At 39.7% G+C, this 22,195-nt stretch overlaps 1 protein-coding gene across 25 annotated transcripts in view; it reads right to left on the reverse strand.

Moving 5' to 3' along the window:
* CREM (cAMP responsive element modulator) overlaps nucleotides 1–22,195 on the reverse strand; it is an 80,227-nt gene that overhangs the window by 46,083 nt on the left and 11,949 nt on the right. For 24 of the 25 annotated variants that reach the window (XM_064368461.1, XM_064368460.1, XM_064368459.1 and 21 more), the window contains exon 2: nucleotides 15,363–15,486. The exons of the other annotated variant lie outside the window; for it this stretch is intronic. Coding sequence is in view for 21 of the 24 variants with exons in the window: in XM_012445668.3 (XP_012301091.1) it covers nucleotides 15,363–15,486 (124 nt within the window). In the remaining 3 variants the exon portion in view is untranslated. The remainder of the gene's footprint in view (nucleotides 1–15,362; nucleotides 15,487–22,195) is intronic. 25 annotated transcript variants of the gene reach the window in all.

The following is a 22,195-nucleotide window of genomic DNA, read 5'->3' on the forward strand; positions in this document are numbered from 1 at the left end:
GAACAACATGGTGAAACCTGCCATGTTGGCCTCCTGCCGAGGAGTTTGAAATCAGCCTGGCCAACATGGTGAAACCCCGCCTCTACAAAAAATAGAAAAATTAGCTGGGCGTGGTAGCACATGCCTGTAATCCCAGCTACTCTGGAGGCTGAGGCAGGAGAATTGCTTGAACCTGGGAGGCGGAGGTTGCAGTCAGCTGGGGTGGCGCCATTGCACTCCAACCTGGGCAACAAGAGTGAAACTCTGTCTCAAAAAAAGAAAAAGAAAAAAGAAAAAAGAAACAGTCTCTGGCACATACCGAATATTCAACAAAAGCTCACTTTTGTTAATTTTATTATTGCTATATTTTATTCAAATAATTTGGTAAACAGAGTACAGCTTGCATAGCGTACCTGTATATTAAATCCTTTGATTTGGAAGGATTAAAAAATTTTTTTACATCTTCCCCAAAATGGAGTCAAGGAAAGAAGAAAGATTTACATAAAAGCAGATGTCAAAATCAGAATCATTTTGACAAAACATGTGATATAGTTTGGATGCTTGTCCCCTACAATCTCATGTTGAAATGCAATCCTCGATGTTGGAGGTGGGGCCTGGTGGAAGGTGTTTGGGTCATGGGGGAGATCCCTCATGAATGGCTTGGAGCTGCCCCATGGTCATGAGTGAGTTCTCGCTCTGGTAGTCCCGAGAGCTGGTTGTTGAAGAGTGTGGCACCTCCCCTCTCTCTTGCTCCCTCTCTCTCCATGTGATACCTTGGCTCCCCCTTCTCCTGCTGCCATGATTTGAAGCTTACGGAGGCCTCCCCAGAAGCAGATCCTGGTGGCACGCTTCTTGTGCAGCCTGCAGAACTGTGAGCCCAAACAAACTTCTTTTTCTTTTTTAATTGTATTTTAGGTTTTGGGGTATATGTGAAGAACATGCAAGATTGTTGCATAGGTACACACGTGGCAGTGTGATTTGCTGCCTTCCTCCCCTTCACCTATATCTGGCATTTTTCTCCATGATATCTCTCCCCAACTCCCCACGCCCCCAAACTTCCTTTCTTTATACATTATCCAGCCTCAGGTATTTCTTTTTTTTTTTTTTGAGATAGAGCCTCGCTCTGCTACCCAAGCTGCAGTGCAGTGGTGCAACCTCCACCTTCTGGGTTCAAGTGATTCTCTTGCCTTAGCCTCCGGAGTAGCTGGGATTACAGGCATGTGTCACCACCTCCAGATAATTTTTGTATTTTTTGTAGAGACAGGGTTTTACCATGTTGGCCAGGCTGGTTTCAAACTCCTGAGCTAAAATAATCCCCCCCACCTTAGCCTCCCAAAGTGTTGGGATTACTGGCAGGAAGCACCGCCCCAGCCAGGTATTTCTTCATAGCAATGCAAAACAGACTAATACAACACAGCCAGGCCAAACTGCATCTTTGTTTTCAGTTCCAGTCCAATGGTCAGAGTACATAAAGTATAGGAGTTTAGCTCCTTCAAGAAACTATAATGCAGTTTGGCCTTACCATGAAATCTGTAATACAGTTATAAATTATATTTTAGATTTTTCTACCCAAAGTGGCCTGGAATGTTCTAAAATATCTAGGAGAAATCTAAAGTAGCTAAATTAAGAAGCATAAAACATAATTTTAAGCAAGCTCCTGACATATCGGAATTTTGCTTATAAAACAACTATTAAAAATTAGCCTTTCTCCTCTATACCCTCTGGAGGCCTATTAAGCATAGTAGATTTATGTTACTTTACAAAGGATTCCGAATACAACATATTTTTAAACCAGCATAAACCACTTCATCTTAAAGCCTAATTGCTAAGATCAAGGCAGGTCACTATGATGATAAAAGCAAGAGTAGCATTTATTGTACACTGACCACATGTGCTTGTGCTTCACGCAAATCATCTCATTTAATGAAATCAGTATTTTTCATTTTTTTAGGTAAAGAAAGCAAATATCAAATGATTAGTCTTAAAACTGCACAAAATATCAACTTTAATCTAGTATTAAAATATAGTATGAAAAATACCTCCCACCACTACTTTTAAGTAAACAAGCTAAATTTAATTCAAACTGAGTACACATGCATAAATTAGGGCTTTTTTTTTTTTTTTTTTTTTTTTGAGATAGGCTCTGCTATGTTACCCAGGCTAAAGTGCAGTACCATAATCTCGGCTCACATAACTGGCCTCAATCTCCCAGGCTAAAGCGGTCCTCCCACCTCAGCCTCCTGAGTAACTAGAACTGTGTGTGCCACCACACTCAACTAATTTTTTTTTTTTTTTTTTGGAGACAGAGTTTCACTCTAGTAGCCCAGGCTGGAGTGCAATGGTGCAATCTTGGCTCACTGCAACCTCCGCCTCCCAGGTTCAAGTGATTCTTCTGGCTCAGCCTCCTAAGTAGCTATAACAAGCACCCGCCACCACACCCGGCTAATTTTTTTTGTATTTTTAGTAGAGATGGGGTTTCACCATGTTGTTGGCCTGGCTGATCTCAAACTCCTGACCTTAGGTGTTCTGAGCACTTCGGCCTTCCAAAGTGCTCAGATTACAGGCATGAGCCACTGCGCCCGGCATAAATTTTTAATTTTTTGTAGAGACAAGGTCTCTCTGTTGTCCAGGCTGGTCTCAAATTCCTGTGCTCAATCCCCTCATCTCAGCTTCCCAAAGTGTGGGGATTACAGGCATGAGCCATCACACTTGGCCTCTCTTTCTTTTATGAAGCAGTAAACAATTCCTTGGAGACAAAATGAGAAAGCTCTAAGAATAAAAGATACGGGAGACGAACTTAAAATGCCAGTACTTACCATGGTATATTACCATAGCCAACAGTAAATATGCACATCTTTATTATTTTTGTTCTCTATTTTTAAAATTTATTTGTTTTTTGTTGTTTGGGACAGGGTCTTGCTTGATCACTCAGGCTGGAGTGCGGTGGCACGATCATGAGTCACTGATGCTTCAATCAACTTCCAGGGCTCAAGAAATCCTCCCACCTTAGCCTCCTGAGTAGATAGTACTACAGGCAAGTTCCACCATGCCTGGCTAATTTTTTTTTGTAGAGATGGAGTCTTACTTTGTTGCCCACGCTGGTGGTGAACTTCTGGGCTTAAGCAATCCCCCTGACTTAGCCTCCCAAACTGCTGGGATTACAGGCATGAGCCACCGTGCCCAGCCATACATTTTTTCATATGGTCATGCACTGCATAACATTTCAGTCAATTATAGACCACATATATGTCCATGGTCTCAGGAGGTTATAATGGAGCTGAAAAATTCTTATTGCCTATTGACATCTTAATCATCATTGTGTAATGGATTATGTATCTGTGGTGATACTTACATAAACAAACCTACTGCACTTGTCAGTTACATAAAAGCATAGCATAGGGCCAGGCGCGGTAGCTCACACCTGTAATCCCAGCACTTTGGGAGGCCAAGGCTTGTGGATCACCTGGGGTCAGGAGTTTGAGACCAGCCTGGCCAACATGGGTGAAACCCCCATCTACTAAAAATACAAAAATTAGGCAGGTGTGGTGGTGCACGCCTGTAATCCCATACTCGGGAAGCTGAGGCACGGGAATAGCTTGAACTCAGGAAGAGAGGTTGCAGTAAGCCAAAATCACATCACCACACACCAGCCTGGGCAACAGAGGGAGACCCAGTCTCATAAATGATTAATTCGATAAAAGCATAGCACATGCAATTAAGTACAGTACATATGCTTAATAGTAACAAATGACTGTTACTGGTTTACATATTTACTAAACTATACTTTTTATTATTTTACTTCAAGTTATCAAAATAGTTAACTGTAAAACAGCCTCAGGCAGGTCTTTCAGGAAGCATCCAGAAGAAGGCACTGTTATCATAAGAGATGACAGCTCCATAAGTGTTCTTTCCCTGAACACCTTCCAACGGGACAGGATGTGAAGGTGGAAGTCAGGAAAATGGATGATCCTATGATCCTGACACTATACAGGCCTGGGCCAATGTGTGTTCGTGTCTCAGTTTTTAACAACAAAGTTTAAAAATAAAAAATAAAAAATTTCAAACAGAAAAGGTTTATAGAATAAGCATAAAAAGAAAACATTTTTATGCAGCTGTATGTGTTTATGTTTAAAGCTAAGTGTTATTACAAAAGTCAAAAAGCAAAAGATTTACAGTAAACTACAGTTCATTTATTATTGAAGTAATTATGTTTTAGGAATTTAGTGTAACCTAAGTGTACAGTGTTTATCAAAAGTCTACAACAATACAAATAAAATAAATTAGCCACACATGGTGGTACACCCGCTAGTCCCGGTTACTTGAGAGGCTGAGGCAGGGCGATGACTTGAGTCCAGGAGTTCGAAGCTTCAGTGAACTATGATTATGTCACTGTACTCCAGCCTGGGCAAAAGAGCAAAGCTCCATTAAAAAAAGATAGTCTACAGTAGCGTACAATAATGTCCTAAGCCTTCATGTTCCCTCACTGCCCACTCACTGGCACACCCAGGACAACATCCAGGCCTGCAAGCTTCACTATGGTTACGTGCCCTATACCGATGTGCCGTTTTTATCTTTGATATATTTTTACTGTACCTTTCCTATGTTTAGATGTGTTTAGATACACAAATAATTATTACTTTGCTCCAATTGCCTATAGTATTCAGTACAATCGCATGCTGTACGGGTTTGCAGCCCAGAAATAAGCTGTACTATATAGCTTAGGTATGTAGTGAGCTACACCATCTAGGTTTGTGTAAGTACATTCTAGACGTTTGCATAAAGATGAAATCACCATACCATTGGTTCTGTTGGATCATAAGGGGAAAAAAAGATGAAATCACCTAACGACACATTTCTCAGAATGTATGCCTGTTGTTCAGTGATGAATGACTGTACTTGTTGGCCATTTTTATGTCTTATTTTGAGAAAAGTCTACTCAGGTCTTTTGTACCTTTTTAAAACATGAGATTGTTTTCTTACTATTGAGTTGTTGGAGTCCTGTGTTTTGGATATTAACCCTTTATCAGATGTATAGATTGCAAATATTTTCTCCCATTCTGTAGGTTGCCTCTTCACTCTGTTCAATGTTTCCTCTGCTGTAAGGAAGCTTTATAGTTTGAGGTAATACTGTTTGTCCATTTTTGCTTTTGTTGCCTGTGCTTTTGAGGTCATATCAAAAAACTCATGGGCCAGACTTATGTCAAGGAGTTTCCTGTTTCCTTGTAGTAGTTTCAGAGTTTTCGCCTTATATTTAATCCATTTTGAGTTTATTTTTGTTTATAGTGAGAGACAAGAGCCTAATTTCATTCTTCTGCATGTGAATATCCACTTTTCCTAACATCATTTATTAAAGAAACTGCCCTTTCCCCATTGTGTGGTTCTACCATCTTTGTTGAATGTAAGTTGGCTTTAAGTAAATGCATGGTTTTATTTCTGGACTTTCTATTCTGTTCCATTTATCTATGTGTCTGTTTTTATCCTGGTACCATGCAGTTTTAATTACTATGGCTTTATAACAAATTTTGAAGTCAGGTAGTATGATGCCTCTAGCTTTGTTCTTTTTTGCTTCTGCATGACAAAGAGTCTTGACTTTCAAATGATTATCAGTACACCAAGTAATAATAAATAACAAGTTCTTAAGTTCTATCATCTAGTAAATATGATTAAGAGCAACTAAAAGCGGCCCAAACAATTATACCAATATTGTTATTCTAATAATTAGCAGGAATAGATTAAGGCTGATTGTTGCTTCACACAAATTACTACTACTTTTTCATAGATAAAGTCCCTGACAAATTCAAGAATGCATTGGGGGAAAAAATATTTCATTCCTTTCTTTCTTCAAAAAAATTGATTTTGTTTAATTAGATCTAAGAAAGAAAATGTCAGCACTGATATAAGTTGCTTGAGTCAAAAGGCATAGGAAAATAGACATCATATACCAATTAAGTTTCTAAGAAACATGAAATCTTTAGATAAGTTCTGAGTCTGTAAAAACAAACTGTATTTGCTACTCTCCAAAAAGTGGAGGGACCTATTACATAACATACAGAAATAATTTAATGCCTTTCCATAAGAATATAACTCGAGGTATGTTGAAGGTTAATATTCCATTAGAGAGCATCCAAAATGACAATTCATAGAACAGGTGCTACTTTCTTCTCCTACCCATTTATGCAGTGGTTTTTACAGATGCTGGCTGATGTTGCAGACAAAGGCCAAGAGGTTATCCAAGACTTTATCCCTGTTCTGCGAGAAGTAGGTCTGGAGGATCATCATCTTTTCTCCTGGGCCTCCTTCTCCACTTCAGTGCTGCAGCTTCCTTGGCCTTAAACTCTTTTTTTCCCCCCACTGCAGGCAGCACTGTTCATTTTCAGCCTGAGCTACTTCTTTGGCCTGCCTCAGCCTCTAGTTCATCTGCCTGTAGGCCCCGAAAACCTTCTGGACAGCCCGCTTCTCAGTCTGTAGCAGCTGCAGGATACCCTGCAACAAACTGGCCATGGCAGTGGTTCCAGCTTTGTTCTTTTGGTTCAAGATTGCTTTGGCTATTTGTGGTCTTTTGTGGTTCAGTATAAATCTGGGAATTGTTTTTCCCTATCTTTGTGAAGAATGTCATTGATATTTCTGATAGGGATTGCATTGAATCTGTAGAACACTTTGGGTAGTATGGACATTTTAACAATATTAGTTCCTCTAACCCATGAACATTTATTTGTGTCTCCTTCAATTTCTCTCATCAGTGTTTTCTACAGTTTTCAACGTAGAGATCCTTCATCTCCTTGCTTATATTTATTTCTAAGTATTTTTATAGCTATTGTAAACAGTTCTTTTCTTGATTTTTTTCCAGATAGTTCACTTATGAGTATATAAAAAAACACTGATTTTTGTAAGTTGATTTCATATCCTGCAACTTTACTGAATTCATTTATTAGATATAGCAGCGTTTTTCTGGTGGCATCTTTAAGGTTTTCTACTTTTTTGTTCCTTTTTCTTACAGTTTTCTATATGTAAGATCATGTCATCTATGAACAGGGACAAATTGACTTCTTCCTTCTCAATTCTGTTGCCTTTTCTTTCGCCTAATTGCTCTGGCTAGGACTTTCAGTACAATGCTGAATAGAAGTGGCAAAAATGGGCATCCATGTCTCTTTTTGAGACAGGGTCTGGCTCTGCCACCCAGGCTGGAGTGCAAGGGTGTGATCTTGGCTCACTGCAACCTGTGCCTCCCAGGCTCAAACCATCCTCCCACCTAAGGCTCCCAAGTAGCTGGGACTTACAGGTATGTTCCCCCACACCCAGCGAATGTTTGTATATTTTCTGGTAGAGTCAGGGTTTCACTGTGTTGCCCAGGCTGGTCTCAAGTGATCCACCTGCTCAGCCTCTGAAAGTCCTGGGATTACAGGTGTGAGCCACCATACCTGGCCTGCTATACTTATCTTATTCCAGATCTTAGAGAAAAAGCTTTCAACCTTTCCCTATTCAGCATGATGTTAGTTGTGGGTGTGTCATATATGGCCTTTGGTGCATTGAGGTTCATCCCTTCTATATGTAATTTCTTGAGAGTTTTTAATTGAAGAAATGTGGAATTTTTCAAATGCTTTTTATGCATGTATTGAGATGATTATATGGTCTTTTGCCTTCATTCTGTTGATGTGATTTATCAGGTTTACTGATTTGCATATATTGAACCATCCTTGCATCCCTGGGATGAACTGTACTTGGTCACTGTTAATAATCTTTTTTAAATGTTGTTGAATTTGGTTTGCTAGTATTTTGTTAAGGATTTTTATAACTATGTTCATCAGGGATATTGACCTGTAGTTTTTGTTGTTGTTGTTGCATCTTTACATACATTGTTTTAAAGGAGAATAATTACTATCTGCCAAAATAGAGGTCTACTTCTGAATGAAACCTGTTTAAAGACAAGTGTTTTTCCTGAACTATGCCTGTCTTCTTCATCTAATGTCTCTACCTAATACATTCAATACCATAACCAGGTTTTTCTCCCCTACACCTTTTAAGAAAACCACTATAGTTTTATCTCTGACAGGGCTACAAAAATCCTCTTCGTGGAGAGCACTATGAAGATGCTGTCACAACTATTCAATGAAGGAGAAATTTTCTAAAGCCTCTGTTTTCCAAATATAATTCTTAATAGTCTGGGATTTACAAAGGTTATAATAACAGTAAAAAAAGGGAAAGAAAATAATCTCTGGCTGAACATAAGTGTCTCACACCTGTAATGCCAATGCTCTGGGAGGCTGAGGAGGGAGGATCACTTGAAGCCAGGAATTCGAGACCAGCCTGAGTGAGACAGTGAGACCCCATTTCTACAAAAAATTTAAAAGTCAGCCAGGTGTGTTGGTACACACCTGTAGTCCTAGCTACTCCAGGAGACTGAGGCAGCAGTGAGCCACGATCATGCCACTGCACTCCAGCATGGGTGACAGAGTGAGACTCTATTTCTTAAAAAAAAAAAAAAAAAAAGAATCCCTAAGTCTTACTCAAAAACAAACTATAAAATTAATGTTTCTTTTTTCAAATTTCAATGTCTAGACTATTTTTTTGTTATTCATTATCTTTTATTGTGCTAAAAGACACATAAAATTCACCATTTAAGTGTAGTTTGTAGTGTTAAGTACATTCATTCACATTACTGTTAATCAGATCTCCAGAACTTTTTCATCTTGTAAATCTGAAACTCTATACCCATTAAACAATGACTCCCCATTTTTCTGTCCTCTCAGCTTACTCTTTTACTAAAGAAAATAAGAAGTGGGGCGTGGTGGCTCACGCCTGTAATCCCAGCACTTTGGGAGGCAGAGGCGGGTGGATCACAAGGTCAAGAGATCAAGACCATCCTGGTCAACATGGTGAAACCCCGTCTCTACTAAAAATACAAAAATTAGGTGGGCATGGTGGCGCGCGCCTGTAATCCCAGCTACTCGGGAGGCTGAGGCAGGAGAATTGCCTGAACCCAGGAGGTGGAGGTTGAGGTGAGCCGAGATCGCGCCATTGCACTCCAGCCTGGGTAACAAGAGCGAAACTCCATCTCAAAAAAAAAAAAAAAAAGAAAGTAAGAGAGAAAAAGGCAAAAGGAATAACTGTGTTTATACTGTTATCTTTTTCATTACTGCTAGTGACAAACTATCCATTACTAAGAAGGGGAACCTGAACATTTTCTGTGAGTATCCAAACCTCATATAAAATCATTATAAATTACAGAAAAATATGTAACAATCTCTCAAACACTGAAATAAATTTGTATGAATTTTTATTGCAAGTTTAAACAAAATCTTTTTCTGCAATTTAACTCTGACTGCTTTATACTTCCTGAAATTAACTCTGAAACATCAAAATTTATTTAAAGCAAAATAGTGTTACCTTTAATACACTGACTGTGATTAAAACATAAAAGTGTATTCTAAAGCCAAAAACTAACCTTTAAAGAAATATACTATTACACACAAAATTATCAAAATATGAGTACAGATATATAACAAATTCTTGTTGAAATTGAAAAAAGTTGGTTACTAATATTAACAGTTCATCAGTTGCTTTTTCTTTTGGACTCTGGAACCTTGAATTACCTTCAACAATGAGTTACATTTCAAAGCAGTGGGTTTTTCTGAATTGGTTGACTAAACAACATTATATAATAAAGATTTAGCATTTACTGAAAAAAAATTCACTCTTACTTTTTCTTCCAAACTTTGTTCATTTTTATAGATAATTCTAACAGAATACAAATGTTTTGTATAAAAGATAAAATATGAACAATGAAAAACAGCCAGGGGACAAAATACATAAAAATAAGGAGCAACAGAGGGAAAAAAACAGAAATATTTATTTCAAAATCTTAACAGGAACATTCTTCTGCTTCAGTGAGAGTCCCTCAGCTAAGGGAATTAATATATTGAAGCTAAAAAAACAAGATTCAACAAAAGACTGACCTTAAACTAGATCTACTTAGCTGAAATTATATAAAATCAACCTAACATAATGCAGATCATCTCTAATACATAAATATGAGGTTGCTGACATATTAACAAGAGAAAATACTGCTTGAGGTTTTCTATTAGTTCATTTTTTGTCTGTTTTCTGATTGCCATCTACATCCTTCCTAGGCCTATCTGGGACCAAGAAGATGGATTTTTGACATAGCTAGCCAAAATGATGAGAAATGCCATTCCAATTTTCCACCAGATTAAAAAAGAAAATTTACAACTGATACATAACAACACTTCCAAGTATACCTTGTTAAATTATTCCTACTTCAACCTCCCACTGCATGCCAGAGCTGCTTTATTCTGAGGGACTCCTTACACAGGGTACATTTAGAATGGAAAGGATGAGAAAGGAGATCAGGAGAGTATAATCTCTGAACAACATTCCCTAGTGGCTTTCTCTGCCTCCCTAGCATCTCCTTGTTTCCAAAAATACAGAGGTCCTTGGAGAGGTTAAGTTTTATATGAAAACTAATTCTCTCGAGGCAGTATGCTGACCTTGACAATCTCCAGAGTTTCCTTCCACCCCTTTGACTCCTGTGATGCTGCTCCTTTCATCTTTCCCTTCTATCTTTGCTGAAACCTTGAGAAGTGGTCATTTATAAAGAAGAGTTATTTAGTTTGCAGAGTCGAGGCCTCCAGGCTTCATCAGCAGCTATGGGGAATTACGCTTCAGAAAGTCAGTTTTAAGGTACATCTTTTCTATTAGTTGAATGACCTCACCCACCTAGATTTCATGGCAGTGTTACCAATTCCCAAGAGTCTGGGAACAAGAAAAGTTCAAGGTATCCACTCTGTTGCCTTCAGAGTAGATCATACATTTGTGAAATGAATATGGACTGCATATTAATTATACTTGACTTAACTAGGTATAATGACATTTTGTTATATAAGAAAATGTCCATAATTTTTTAAGAGTTGCATACCCAGAAGTAAGTAGGAGTAAAATGACATGATGTCTAAGATCTGCAGGGCTGCTTAAAATACTTCAGCGACAACAAGAAGAAAAGAAGACAGATGAGACAAGTGCTACAGAATCTTTTTTTTTTTTAAACAGGGTCTCGCTATGTTATCAGGGGCTATTCATAGGCATGATCATAGTGCACTGCAGCCTTGAACTCCTGGGCTCAAGCAATCCACTGACCTCAGTCTCCTAAGCAGCTGTGACTACAAGCGCATGCCACCACACCTGGCAAAATATTTTTGGTATTAATTTATTTTTTATTATAGAGACAGGATCTCACTATATTGCCCACAGTGGTCTTGAACTCCTGGGCTCAAGCAATCCTCTTCATCAACCTCTCCTAAAGTGCTGGGATTAATGGTGTGAGCCACATGCCTGGCCTAATAAAATCTTAATAATTATTAACTTTATATATATGTGGAATGATTATTCTACTCATATATATTTGAAGTTTTTCACAACAAAAATAGGTTTAACTTCCCATTACCCATTTAAAAACCATATTATTTCTAGATGATGTAAGTGTCACTATTTTAAAACTACTTGTATTATACATACAGTATTTTTGCTTTTTGCCATTTTGATTTCTGGAAAAGATCTCCCCCTGGCCAGGTTATTTAAAATAGACTTCCATTTATTATCAACAGTTTTACCAGGATTTGGTGGATCTAGTCCTGTATATCAACACACATACTTAATAAATAAGATGCCAGCTTCCATTAAAAATAAATCAGCACAAAAATAATTTAGACAAGAAACCCAAGACAACATTTAACCTCCAATTATTTGCCATACCAGGATTTGTTAATGGCAACTCCTGCTTCCAACTTTTTGACATTACACCACCATGATTTTATTTTCAAAGAGAAGAGAAAGCCTCCATTTATTGCTAAAAAGTTATAAAATAGAAAAGCAAAACTCCAGTCTCCCCTGAATACCTGCACCTCCCCTCAATCTATCAGCAGAACAGGGGCCTGACAGCCAAGACCAAGCTCAACAGTTGTTATGTCTCTGATGATTTTCAGAGTATATTCTTGATTAGCAGATGCACTAGAAAGGCCAGGGCAGTCAAAACAACTAGTATCAAATGACATTAGATGCAGAAAATCAAACCCGCTAAATGTTTTGCTCACGCCTTTTGTTCCCACGCTGTTTACTGATAATCTGATCATATAACAAGGAAGGTGAGTGTCATAAATTCCTCTTTATACACAACTAAATTTAAATGTAAAACATATGGAAATTTATAATCCTCAAGTTTAAAGAAAAATGAGACAAGCGGCAAGTAAATATGAAGCCATCAGGAATTCAGAAGTCAGTCACTTTCGGCATACATCACAGGGTTAACAGAGTTCAGCTTGATTTCCTACTCCTTGTAAGATATTTAATACTGTACGATGGTAACACGTACTCATAAACGAACAGCTTCTGGTATCACAAGGACTTAAATGAGTAATTATGTTCAGAAATTCTGTCTGCTAAGGATTGTGTTGTAATTCTTCAAAACTTCATGATCCACGAATGGCATGGAGGATAATCCTTAGTTAACTAAAATAATCCATGAGTCAGCATACAGATTACTTCTTAATCGCTCTGCATTTCTAGCATGTGAAAGATAAAAACCATAGTTTACTGTTTGCTCATATACTTTGAACAGGCCAGGTACGGTGGCTCACGCCTGTAATTTCAGCACTTTGGGAGACCAAGGAGTTCAAAACCAGCCTGACCAACATGGCATAACCCTGTCTCTACTCAAAACACAAAAATCAGTTGGGTGTGGTGGCAGATGCCTGTAATCCCAGCTACTCAGGAGACTGAGGCATGAGAATTGCTTGAACCCAGGAGGTGAAGGTTGCAGTGAGCGGAGGTTGCACCACTGCACTCCAGCCTGGGTGACAGAGTAAGACTCAGTCTCAGACAAACAAACAAAACAAAACAAATACCTCAAACATATAGAAAATAGAAAAATAGCAAAACACCATGAATCTACTATACAGGTTAAATAACTATCAATATTAGCATAGAACATTAACATACAACATTATTTGAGATTTTTAAAGAAGCATTACAAACATAAACTATAGGCGTTTCTAGTTCCTTGATTCAGCCTTCTCACAAGTCTCTATCTTCCCCTTCCATTTTATTCAAAACATTCCCAAATTTCCCACATCCCAGTTCTCACCCCTTTGTCTCATAAACCTATCTTTCTCTATTATTTCAAGACAAATTTCTTAAGAGTCTATACTCTTCCCCTCCTGTTTAGTCTCTAACCTACTAAAACCTAATTTCCGCTTGCTGGACTCCTATTCAATTCCAAGCCCTCAGAAACCTAAAGCTACTTTTCAGACTCCGTATTACTTGACCTGTTGGCAACTTCTTTGAGAGAGGGTGTCTCTGTCACCCAGGCTGGAGGCCACCTGCTGGTAATTTCTGACTGAGGCTCACAGAGCTGGCTGTCACCTAGCCTGAAGCTCCTCAAAATTGCAAATTATCATATTTACATAATGGGGATCTATTGCTTTGACTGCAACCCCAGAATTCTGAGGCAAAAGGCATCTGTAGAAGTTAGTGAGCCAGGACCTAACTAGAGGGATGTGGAGGCAGGAAGAAGAACTTTCAGGCTGGACGCAAGCAGCTCACACCTGTAATCCCAGCACTTTGGGAGGCTGAGGTGCAAGGAGGGCTTGAGCACAGGAGTTTGAGACCAGCCTGGGCAATATAGTGAGATCTTGTCTTTACAAAAATAACAAATGCTTTCAACTACAACTTCAGCAAAGAAGGGCAGAATTACTGACCAGAAACCACAGCTCTAAAAATTCTGGAAAATCCCAAAATCATGAAAAAAAAGTATATGCTTTCTATTCTATTCACACAGACAAAAAGACTAAAGGAGCTATACCAAAATGTTAACAATGATTAAATCTATGGATAGTTTTTGTATTCTTCCTTTTAATATTTATCATCTACAATGAACATGCATTTTTTTAAACGTGTGTGTGTGTGTGTGTGTGTGTGTGTGTGTGTATGTGTTTAAGCAAAAGGCCTGCAGGCCTGTCTTCCAGCGTAACAAAAGGTATTGCTAGGGAGATGCAGCACCACAGAATACTTGCAGAAAACCTCCAGGGAACGAGTGGGTGTTGGCAGCTTTACAGAGGAAAGAAAAGCAGGCTGGGTGCATGAGAAAGGAGAGCTCTCACACCAGTCTGGCCTAATACAACCCAAGGAGTGCCTCGTGTTTCCCCTAAGCCTTCCAGTCAGCCACCAGGTCCTTTTCATTCTCCCTTTAAGGTACCACAAAGGTCTCGCCACTGCTCTGTATCCCACACTATCTTGATGTCACCAGGCACCCTGATGGTGTCTTCACTCCCAACTCACTGACTTCCAATCCCACGTCCACATGGCTACTAGTGCTGAAACACGGTGGGCACCTGAAAATATTTCAGGACTATTTAGAATACATTTCTAAACCCTGAAGTGTATACAGTCCTCTGCTCACCTTTACCAGCTGCACTGACCAGCCCAGACACTTGGCTCCAATTAAACTCAATACCTGTAGTTCCCTGAACATCCCATGATCTGGCTTTGTGCCTCTGTGCACACTCTTCCCTCTGCCTGGAATATGCTTCCCCACCTTATCAACCTGGCAGACTCCTACTCATCCTTTGTGTCTAGACCTGTAAAGCACTCCTAGTCAGCTGGCTACTCCCTCTTCTGTAGGCCTCATTCATTTTGTGCGTAGTATTTTACAGCACTTCTTACCGTACTCTGGAATTACTGCTAAAATATCTTTCTACCCCACTAAACCATGAGATATTTAAGGCCAGAAACCACATATCCCCATGCATCTGGAATAATTAGACACAGCAGACATTCAGTGAATAGTTGATGAATTAACAAATACGTGTTGGTGTTTGTTTTTACTACGTATTTTTTTATAGATATCTCAGAAATAAATTTTGGGATCTGGAAATAGGTACTAACTGATACTGGTGCTCTCTGAATGAAACCAATTCAAAGTTCGAGACCTAACTGAAAAGAAAGTACTGATCAAGCCAAATATATACTGGGCAAATGGTAAGATTTCTGTCATCTTAACAGCTAAGGACATCAGAACTGTATCGATTTGGAATTAGCAACCCTCTCAAATCATACTTTGAGGATTACATATTCAGGAAGGGTTTTTGTTTCTTTTTCCATAGTGGTGGTGGCAATGGACATGGGGTACTGCCGAATACCTGTTAAAATACAGGGCTGATTAGAAGACATATCTTTTCTTCACAATCAAATCAGCAAGAATGGCTGATAACCAGGGAACATGGAAAATTTAAGATCAATGGCAAGAAAACAGAATCTGCACCTACTTCTCATTTCCATATATTTTAACTTTCAACAGTTGCCTGCCTATTGCCTACCTGAGCTAAAGCAGGGATTGAATTTTGGCCAGTCTGAGTCTGCATATGAACAGACTTTCTCTTTGTCAAAGAGGCTGTTACACTTCCATCATGCTGGGATTCAACTGTTTCCATGGTCATTTGTCTGAAAAGACAATAAAAAGGAAGACAAATTAAGCCCTATCTTAACTTAAGTATTTGGAAATACAAGTTGAACATCCCTAATCCAAAAATCCAAAATCTGGAATGCTCCAAATTCTGAAACTTTCTGAGCATTTACATGATGCCACAAATGGAAAATTCTACATGTGACCTCATGTTATGGGTCAAAACTTTGTATCCTGCACAAAATCTTTAAAATTACTGTATAAAATTACCTTCATACTATGCATATAAGGTGCATGTGAAACATAAATGAATCTCATTTATAGACCTGGGTCTCATCCCCAAGGTACCTCATATGTATATGGAAATATTCCAAAACCCCAAAAAAATCCAAATTCTGAAACACTTCTGGTCCCAAGCATTTCAGATAAGGGATACTCAACCTGTACTGTTTTTACCCAGCTTTCTAATAACCACTTCTGACATCCAATTATACTGTTTTCTTCTTCAAGAAACAGGTTCAATAGTAGAGTCCTAGCTCTCTAAACTTATCTTTTCTGCTCACTGTATAGGAACATTACCAAGGGAACACTGCAAAATGTCTTGTGAGAACTAGCTTATTTTAAAACTTAAAAAAACTTATAATAATAAAGTCTTCCTGATAATTACCTTAAGCTTGCTATTTAGCATGAATGACTGGTAAAATTAGGTTTTCTATTTTACATGAAAAGTATAAATATTCTATGATTCTTAAGGCCTAATAAACCTGCTTTATATTATGAAGTAGTGTGAAAGAACTTGCCCGGTCTAAATTAAATGTATAATAATATAAAAATGTGTCTTTCTTTGTTAGCCCTAAGTTGTTTCTGATGTTTATCAGAAAGCCCCAATTATTGAAAGAAGGGGACCTAATTTTTCCAGGAAAAACTTCTGATGTGATTTGAAGTTTGTGTATGAATTCAATTTAAGTTCGTGATTTCTGTATGGACTCTTTCTAGAAGGCAAACTATAATAAATATTATCCTGTTAAAGAGAAAATATAAAATTTAAACAAAATTAACAAAATTAAAATTTAAAAACTTACTTATAGGAACCACTCCATTATACATCTTCTCAGCTGTCAATAATACAATGTGTTTTTTCACCTTGGTCTAACTATATATCCGAAAAGTATACAGTCCACTTAGATCTTTGAATTAAAACATCCAAATTGTTCTCACAGATTTAATTAGTTACCAGATCCCACAGAGCCTTCATCTGCTGTCTTTGACTTCATACTGCCTTTTGCATTCGAGTAGCCATTACCTGAATCCAATCTTTCATGCTCAAACTGTCTGCTATTGTCTCTACCACAGGTAGTTTAATACTTATAACTGACCAGGACGATTTAGAGCAATTATATCAAAATACAAACGTAGAGCCTACCATAGAAAAATGTCTTTCCCTTAATATTGCCTACTAATCCTTTATCTCTTTTCTTACAACTTCCCAGAGTGGCCTCTCTAATTCTAGGTAAGTATAGGTCATCATCACACATAAAGTGTTAATTCCTACTGTCTTACTTTTGGTTATGAGAGCAGTTTCCAAAGAAAATACCTCAGGACATTAGTTCTACAGGTTCTAAAAAGGCACTATCTGGGGAAAAAGGATAGGGAAAATGCTTAGTCAAAACATTTTAAATATCCAAGATTAAAAGACTTTCTTTCCTGAAGAACATCTCAGAAGCTTCAATCTGCTAGTGTGTCTTGAGAAGGGTGAAGGGCGCAGATCCAACAGACAGCTTCTGAAGGTGTCTGACCACCAAACAAACCCTTTCCCACAAAGCATGCCCCAGCAGGAATATTTTGGAAACCACCTGGGAAATGTTGTCTTGCTATTTTTTATACCTTTGAAAGATAAAAGCTTTCTTAAGGTTCTGTAACAACTTGAGTCTCAACTCAAAAATTACATGCCAAAGGCCTTCCTGGGTAAACTCTATTTCATTCTGGAAACATTCATTTAGCATCATCTACATGGTAAGCTCTAAAAATACAGAAGTGGATTAGTCATGGCCTTGCCCTCAAGGAATCCATTAACTAAATGGCCGTGGGTTTCTCAAACTATGGTCCTTGGACAACTCACATCAGAATGAAGGAAAAGTATTTGTTGTAAAAAATGCAGAAGCTTAGGCTCCACCCCGAACATACTGAATCAAACTTTCTCGAGCATTTAACTTCTTATATCCAAACAATTCCAATGTGTACTAAAATTTGAGAAACACAGCTTATTGGAAGGTCAGTAATGAACACAAGTAAAGCAACTTCTTGTTTTTTTTTTTTTTTTTGAGGCAAGAGTCTTGCTTTGTCACCCAGGCTGGAGTGCAGCAGCATGATCTTGGCTCACAGTAACCTCTGCCTCCCAGGTTCCAGAGGTTCTCTGGCCTCAGCCTCCCAAGTAGCTGGGATTACGGGTGTGTGCCACCATACCTGGCTAATTTTTGGATTTTTAACAAAAACATGTGGTTTCACCATGTTGGCCAAGCTGGTCTCGAACTCCTGACCTCAGGTGATCTGCCCATCTTGGCCTCTCAAAGTGCTGGGATTACTAGGTGTGACCACCTCAATTGGCCGTAATTTCTTAAATCATGTGACATATGTGATTCATGAAATGCTCTGGAAAACATAAGAGAATGATTAAGTCTGCCAGAGGATATGGTCATATGAGTTGTATATTGAAGGCTGAGTAGGATTTCACCAGGTAGAAAGGACAGGTCGACTATGAGAGGAAAGAAAGTACAGAGGATGTCTGGGAAACAGAATGATTGGAGTAGAAAATTTGGGTGAGGGATAGGGGGAGCCTAATTAGATTTAGTGGGGAGGAGACAGAGTAGGACTGGTATAAATAGCCTGGAAGGGTTGCATGGAATTATATTAGGATAATAGCCTTTTTTTTTTTTTTGAAACAGAGTCTTGCTCTGTCACCCGGGCTGGAGTGCAGTGCGATCTAGAGTCACTGCAACCTCTGCCTCCCGGGTTCAAGTGATTCTCCTGCCTCAGCCTCTCAAGTAGCTGGGATTACAGGCACACACCAACACACCAGGCTAATTTTTTATATTTTTAGTAGATATGGGGTTTTACCATGTTGGCCAGGCTGGTCTCCAACTCCTGACCTCCAGTGATCAGCCCACTTCAGCCTCCCAAAGTGCTAGGATTACAGGCATGAGCCACCATGCCTAGCCTGTGAGTTATAACTCACAGGCATGGTTATATATATCAGTTATAAATAACAACTATCCTGAGTCATCAAAAAAAGGCTAATTATGTTCAGTATACTTTAAGGACAGAGGGGTACACCCTATAGAATCCAAGAAGTCTCCCATCAAAAAAAAAAGTTTTAATGATTAAGAAGATAAACTGGGGCTGGGCGCAGTGTCTCACACCTGTATTCCCAGCACTCTGGGAGGCCAAAGTGGGTGGATCACAAGGTCAGGAGATGGAGACCATCCTGGCTAACATGGTGAAACCCTGTCTCTACTAGAAATACAAAAAATTAGCCAGGCGTTGTGGTGCGCACCTGTAGTTCCAGCTACTCAGGAGGCTGAGGTAGGAGAATCGCTTGAACCCAGGAGGCGGAGGTTGCAGTGAGCCAAGATTGCGCCACTGCACTCCAGCCTGGGCGACAGAGCGAGACTCCAATTCAAAAAAAAAACTATTCAGGACTCTATTTTGAGATATGATAAAAGACTTTATAAGCTATCAAACAGATTTCAAATGTTTTATACGAGCAAGTGTCTTGATATATATCATCTCATGCAATCATCTTAATTGGCCCTTTTTCTCTGGGAGCATTTCCCAGAGAGTTGAGTCCTTTGCCCTTTTCCTTTTGCCAATACCACATAATTTTTCAATACTATGAATACTAGGGTTTCTTCAATCCTATATGCAGATGGCTCCCAAATCTGTATTTACACACACCTCCCTCCTACTGAGCATCTCAACCTGGGGTTTTCATGGACACCTGTCCCTTCTTTCCCTTTCATTTCTTCTTTTAGTAAAGAGTATCATCATCCAGTCAGGCTCCAAAGCTAGAATCGTGTGTCTATATTAATCAGTCAGAACCAGATCAACCACAAAAAGCAACCCTACAAAGCTAAACATCAGTGAGGATGCCATGAGGCCTTGAGCCTTAGAGAGAAAGGCAGAGATGGAAGGTCAGCAGCCACCCCGACTCCTCCTCCTTGCCAGACTTTAGCACTGGGCACTGTCCACTGTAACCTCCCATGGCCTCACTGGACCAAGCAGTTGAGCTCCTGTTCCACACAGTTGCTACCATCCACTCTGAAGACCGTAAATCACAGACAATGGGCCTCTTCCTAAGCACAACTGCACTGCAATGCCCCTACACCCATGCTAGAATCACACTCAAATCACTGTCCAAAATATAAGCTCCTTCCATATTTCATCTTCACGCTCATAACTAGTGCTTCCTTTACCTCCATAATACAACCCTTCACTCCTGTTCTCCTTCCAAACACCAGCAATGTGCCATCTGGAACTCCCAAAGCCTCACTACTGTCCTCTCGAGAAGGCACTGCTCATCTTCCCACACCCCATCCAGGTCAGGATACTGACTGGCCATCTGCTTCGTCCCCCACCATCTTCTTCCCACCTGTTCCTCCGTTACTCCCTCGTAAAAACCCTTGTTCCACTGAGGCTCAAGGTCATCAGTTGTACCAACCTAAACCCATCCAAAAGATAATCACCATCTACTCACCACCAGGATGTAAACTGAAGACTCTGGCCCCTGATGTAAAAGCCTTCCTCTTCACCATTCTATGTTCAACACTCAAAAGAAGACCCATCCCTCATCCAGGTGCCTCAGATCAATGACTTACTTTATGCCACTTCAGCCATCTAGTCAAGTGGCTGGCCACACACTGGACCTTGCCAATGTGCAACGGGTCCAGCTCTGAAATAATTAATTCCAACGTTCCAGTCTGCCTCCAACATCCTATTCTCCCAGCCTACCCTTTCCCTTGACCACTCTGATCACACTTCTTATTCCAACACGCAGAGATCTCCACACCACTTTCTCTCTGGCCATCCGCCTCCCACTTTCTTCACTTCCCACCCTATTCAGCTAATGTGGCTTCTCATTTTAATTACTGTTTCCCAGCTGGGCCTGGTGGCTCACACCTGTAATCTCAGCACTTAGGGAGGCCAAGGAGGACAGATCATGAGGTCAGGAGTTCAAGACCAGCCTGACCAACATGGTGAAAACCCGTCTCCACTAAAAATACAAAAACTAGCCAGGTGTGGTGGTAGGCACCTACAATCCCAGCTACTCAAGAGGGATTGGAGAGCTGAGCTAGGAGAATTGCTTGAACCCGGGAGGCAGAGGCTGCAGTGAGCAGAGGTTGCAGTGATCAGAGATCATGCCACTGCACTCCAGCCTGGGTGACAGAGCAAGACTCTATCTTGGAAAAAAAAAATTAATTGTTTCCCAATACCCTAAATTCTCTTGTCTTCTTTCCTTTTGTTGCATATTCCTAGTAAATACCAATCTTAGATAAAACCAACTTTTGATCCCTCTATGCTTGCACCAAGGCAGATGAACAATATTGAATGCAATTATAAAACAGAATATTATTAAAGCTATTGAGACCAAGCACAGTGGCTCATGCCTGCTGGAATCCCAACACTCTGAGGGGCCAAGGCAGAAGGATCACATGAGCCTAGAAGTGTTCGTGACCAGACTGGGCAACATAGTAAGACCCCATCTCTGAAAAAAAAAGAAAAAATTAGCTGGGTGTAGTGGCAGGCACCTGTAGTCCCAGCTACTCAGGAGGGAGGTGGAAGGATCGTTTTAGCTCAGGAGGTCAAGACTGCAGTGAGCCATGATCGTGCCATTCACTGCATTCCAGCCTGGGCAACAGAGCAAGACCTCATCTCTAAAAAAATAAAATAAATACAGCTATTGAATTCATGGTTTTCAACCTCAAATGGGCAGCAAACTGATGGAGTTTCCCTATTTGGCTTACTCTCCCATTCTCCACAGCTGTTTGAAATGTTCTCCCTCTTCTCAATCCCTGTGTTTCCATGCTGACTACACCCATTGAAAGCCCTTGCCTCCTGTCTAATGAGAACTCCCTCAACTTCCCACCACCAAATCAACAAAGCCACTGACATCCACATTCGCCATGTTCCCTTGTCTCCGGCCTCCTCCCACTCTTAAAATTCCTGTATCTGTTGTTTGGAGTCCATGCCCTTTCGGGGGATTATACCATCAATTATTCTTTCTCTCCTCTTTAACACTTTTTTGCCATGAAGACTTAAACACCTTCACATCTCTCCCATCTCACAACTTACACACATAGCCACAAATCCACTGGACCGGAAATCTCTCTCGAGTTATTCCCTCAAACCTCTCTTCTCCTTCTCATTGCTAAACTACTTGAAAGAACTGTCGACACTATTTCCATTACTTCACATCCCACATACTCCTGGACACCCCCAAGTTTACAGAGGTGTCTGCCTCTAAAACATCTCTGGAAATGGTAACTAATCTCTGTCACTAAATCCAACGTATGTTTTCAGTTTTATCTTTTGTTTGATCTCTCAGCAGCGTTCAAACTGCTGACATCTTCCTTCTTGAACTCTGTCTCAGTGTCCTGATACTACATTTTCCTGTTCTCATCCAATTTGCTGACAATTCCTCCACAAGTTCCTTTGCCAATTCCTTCCCTTCCTCAATACTGACCTTCAACCTAG

This window comes from Aotus nancymaae, unplaced genomic scaffold (assembly GCF_030222135.1).
Source record: "Aotus nancymaae isolate 86718 unplaced genomic scaffold, 86718_ANA_hifiasm-v0.15.2.pri h1tg000077l, whole genome shotgun sequence".
Classification (NCBI taxonomy): domain Eukaryota; kingdom Metazoa; phylum Chordata; class Mammalia; order Primates; family Aotidae; genus Aotus; species Aotus nancymaae.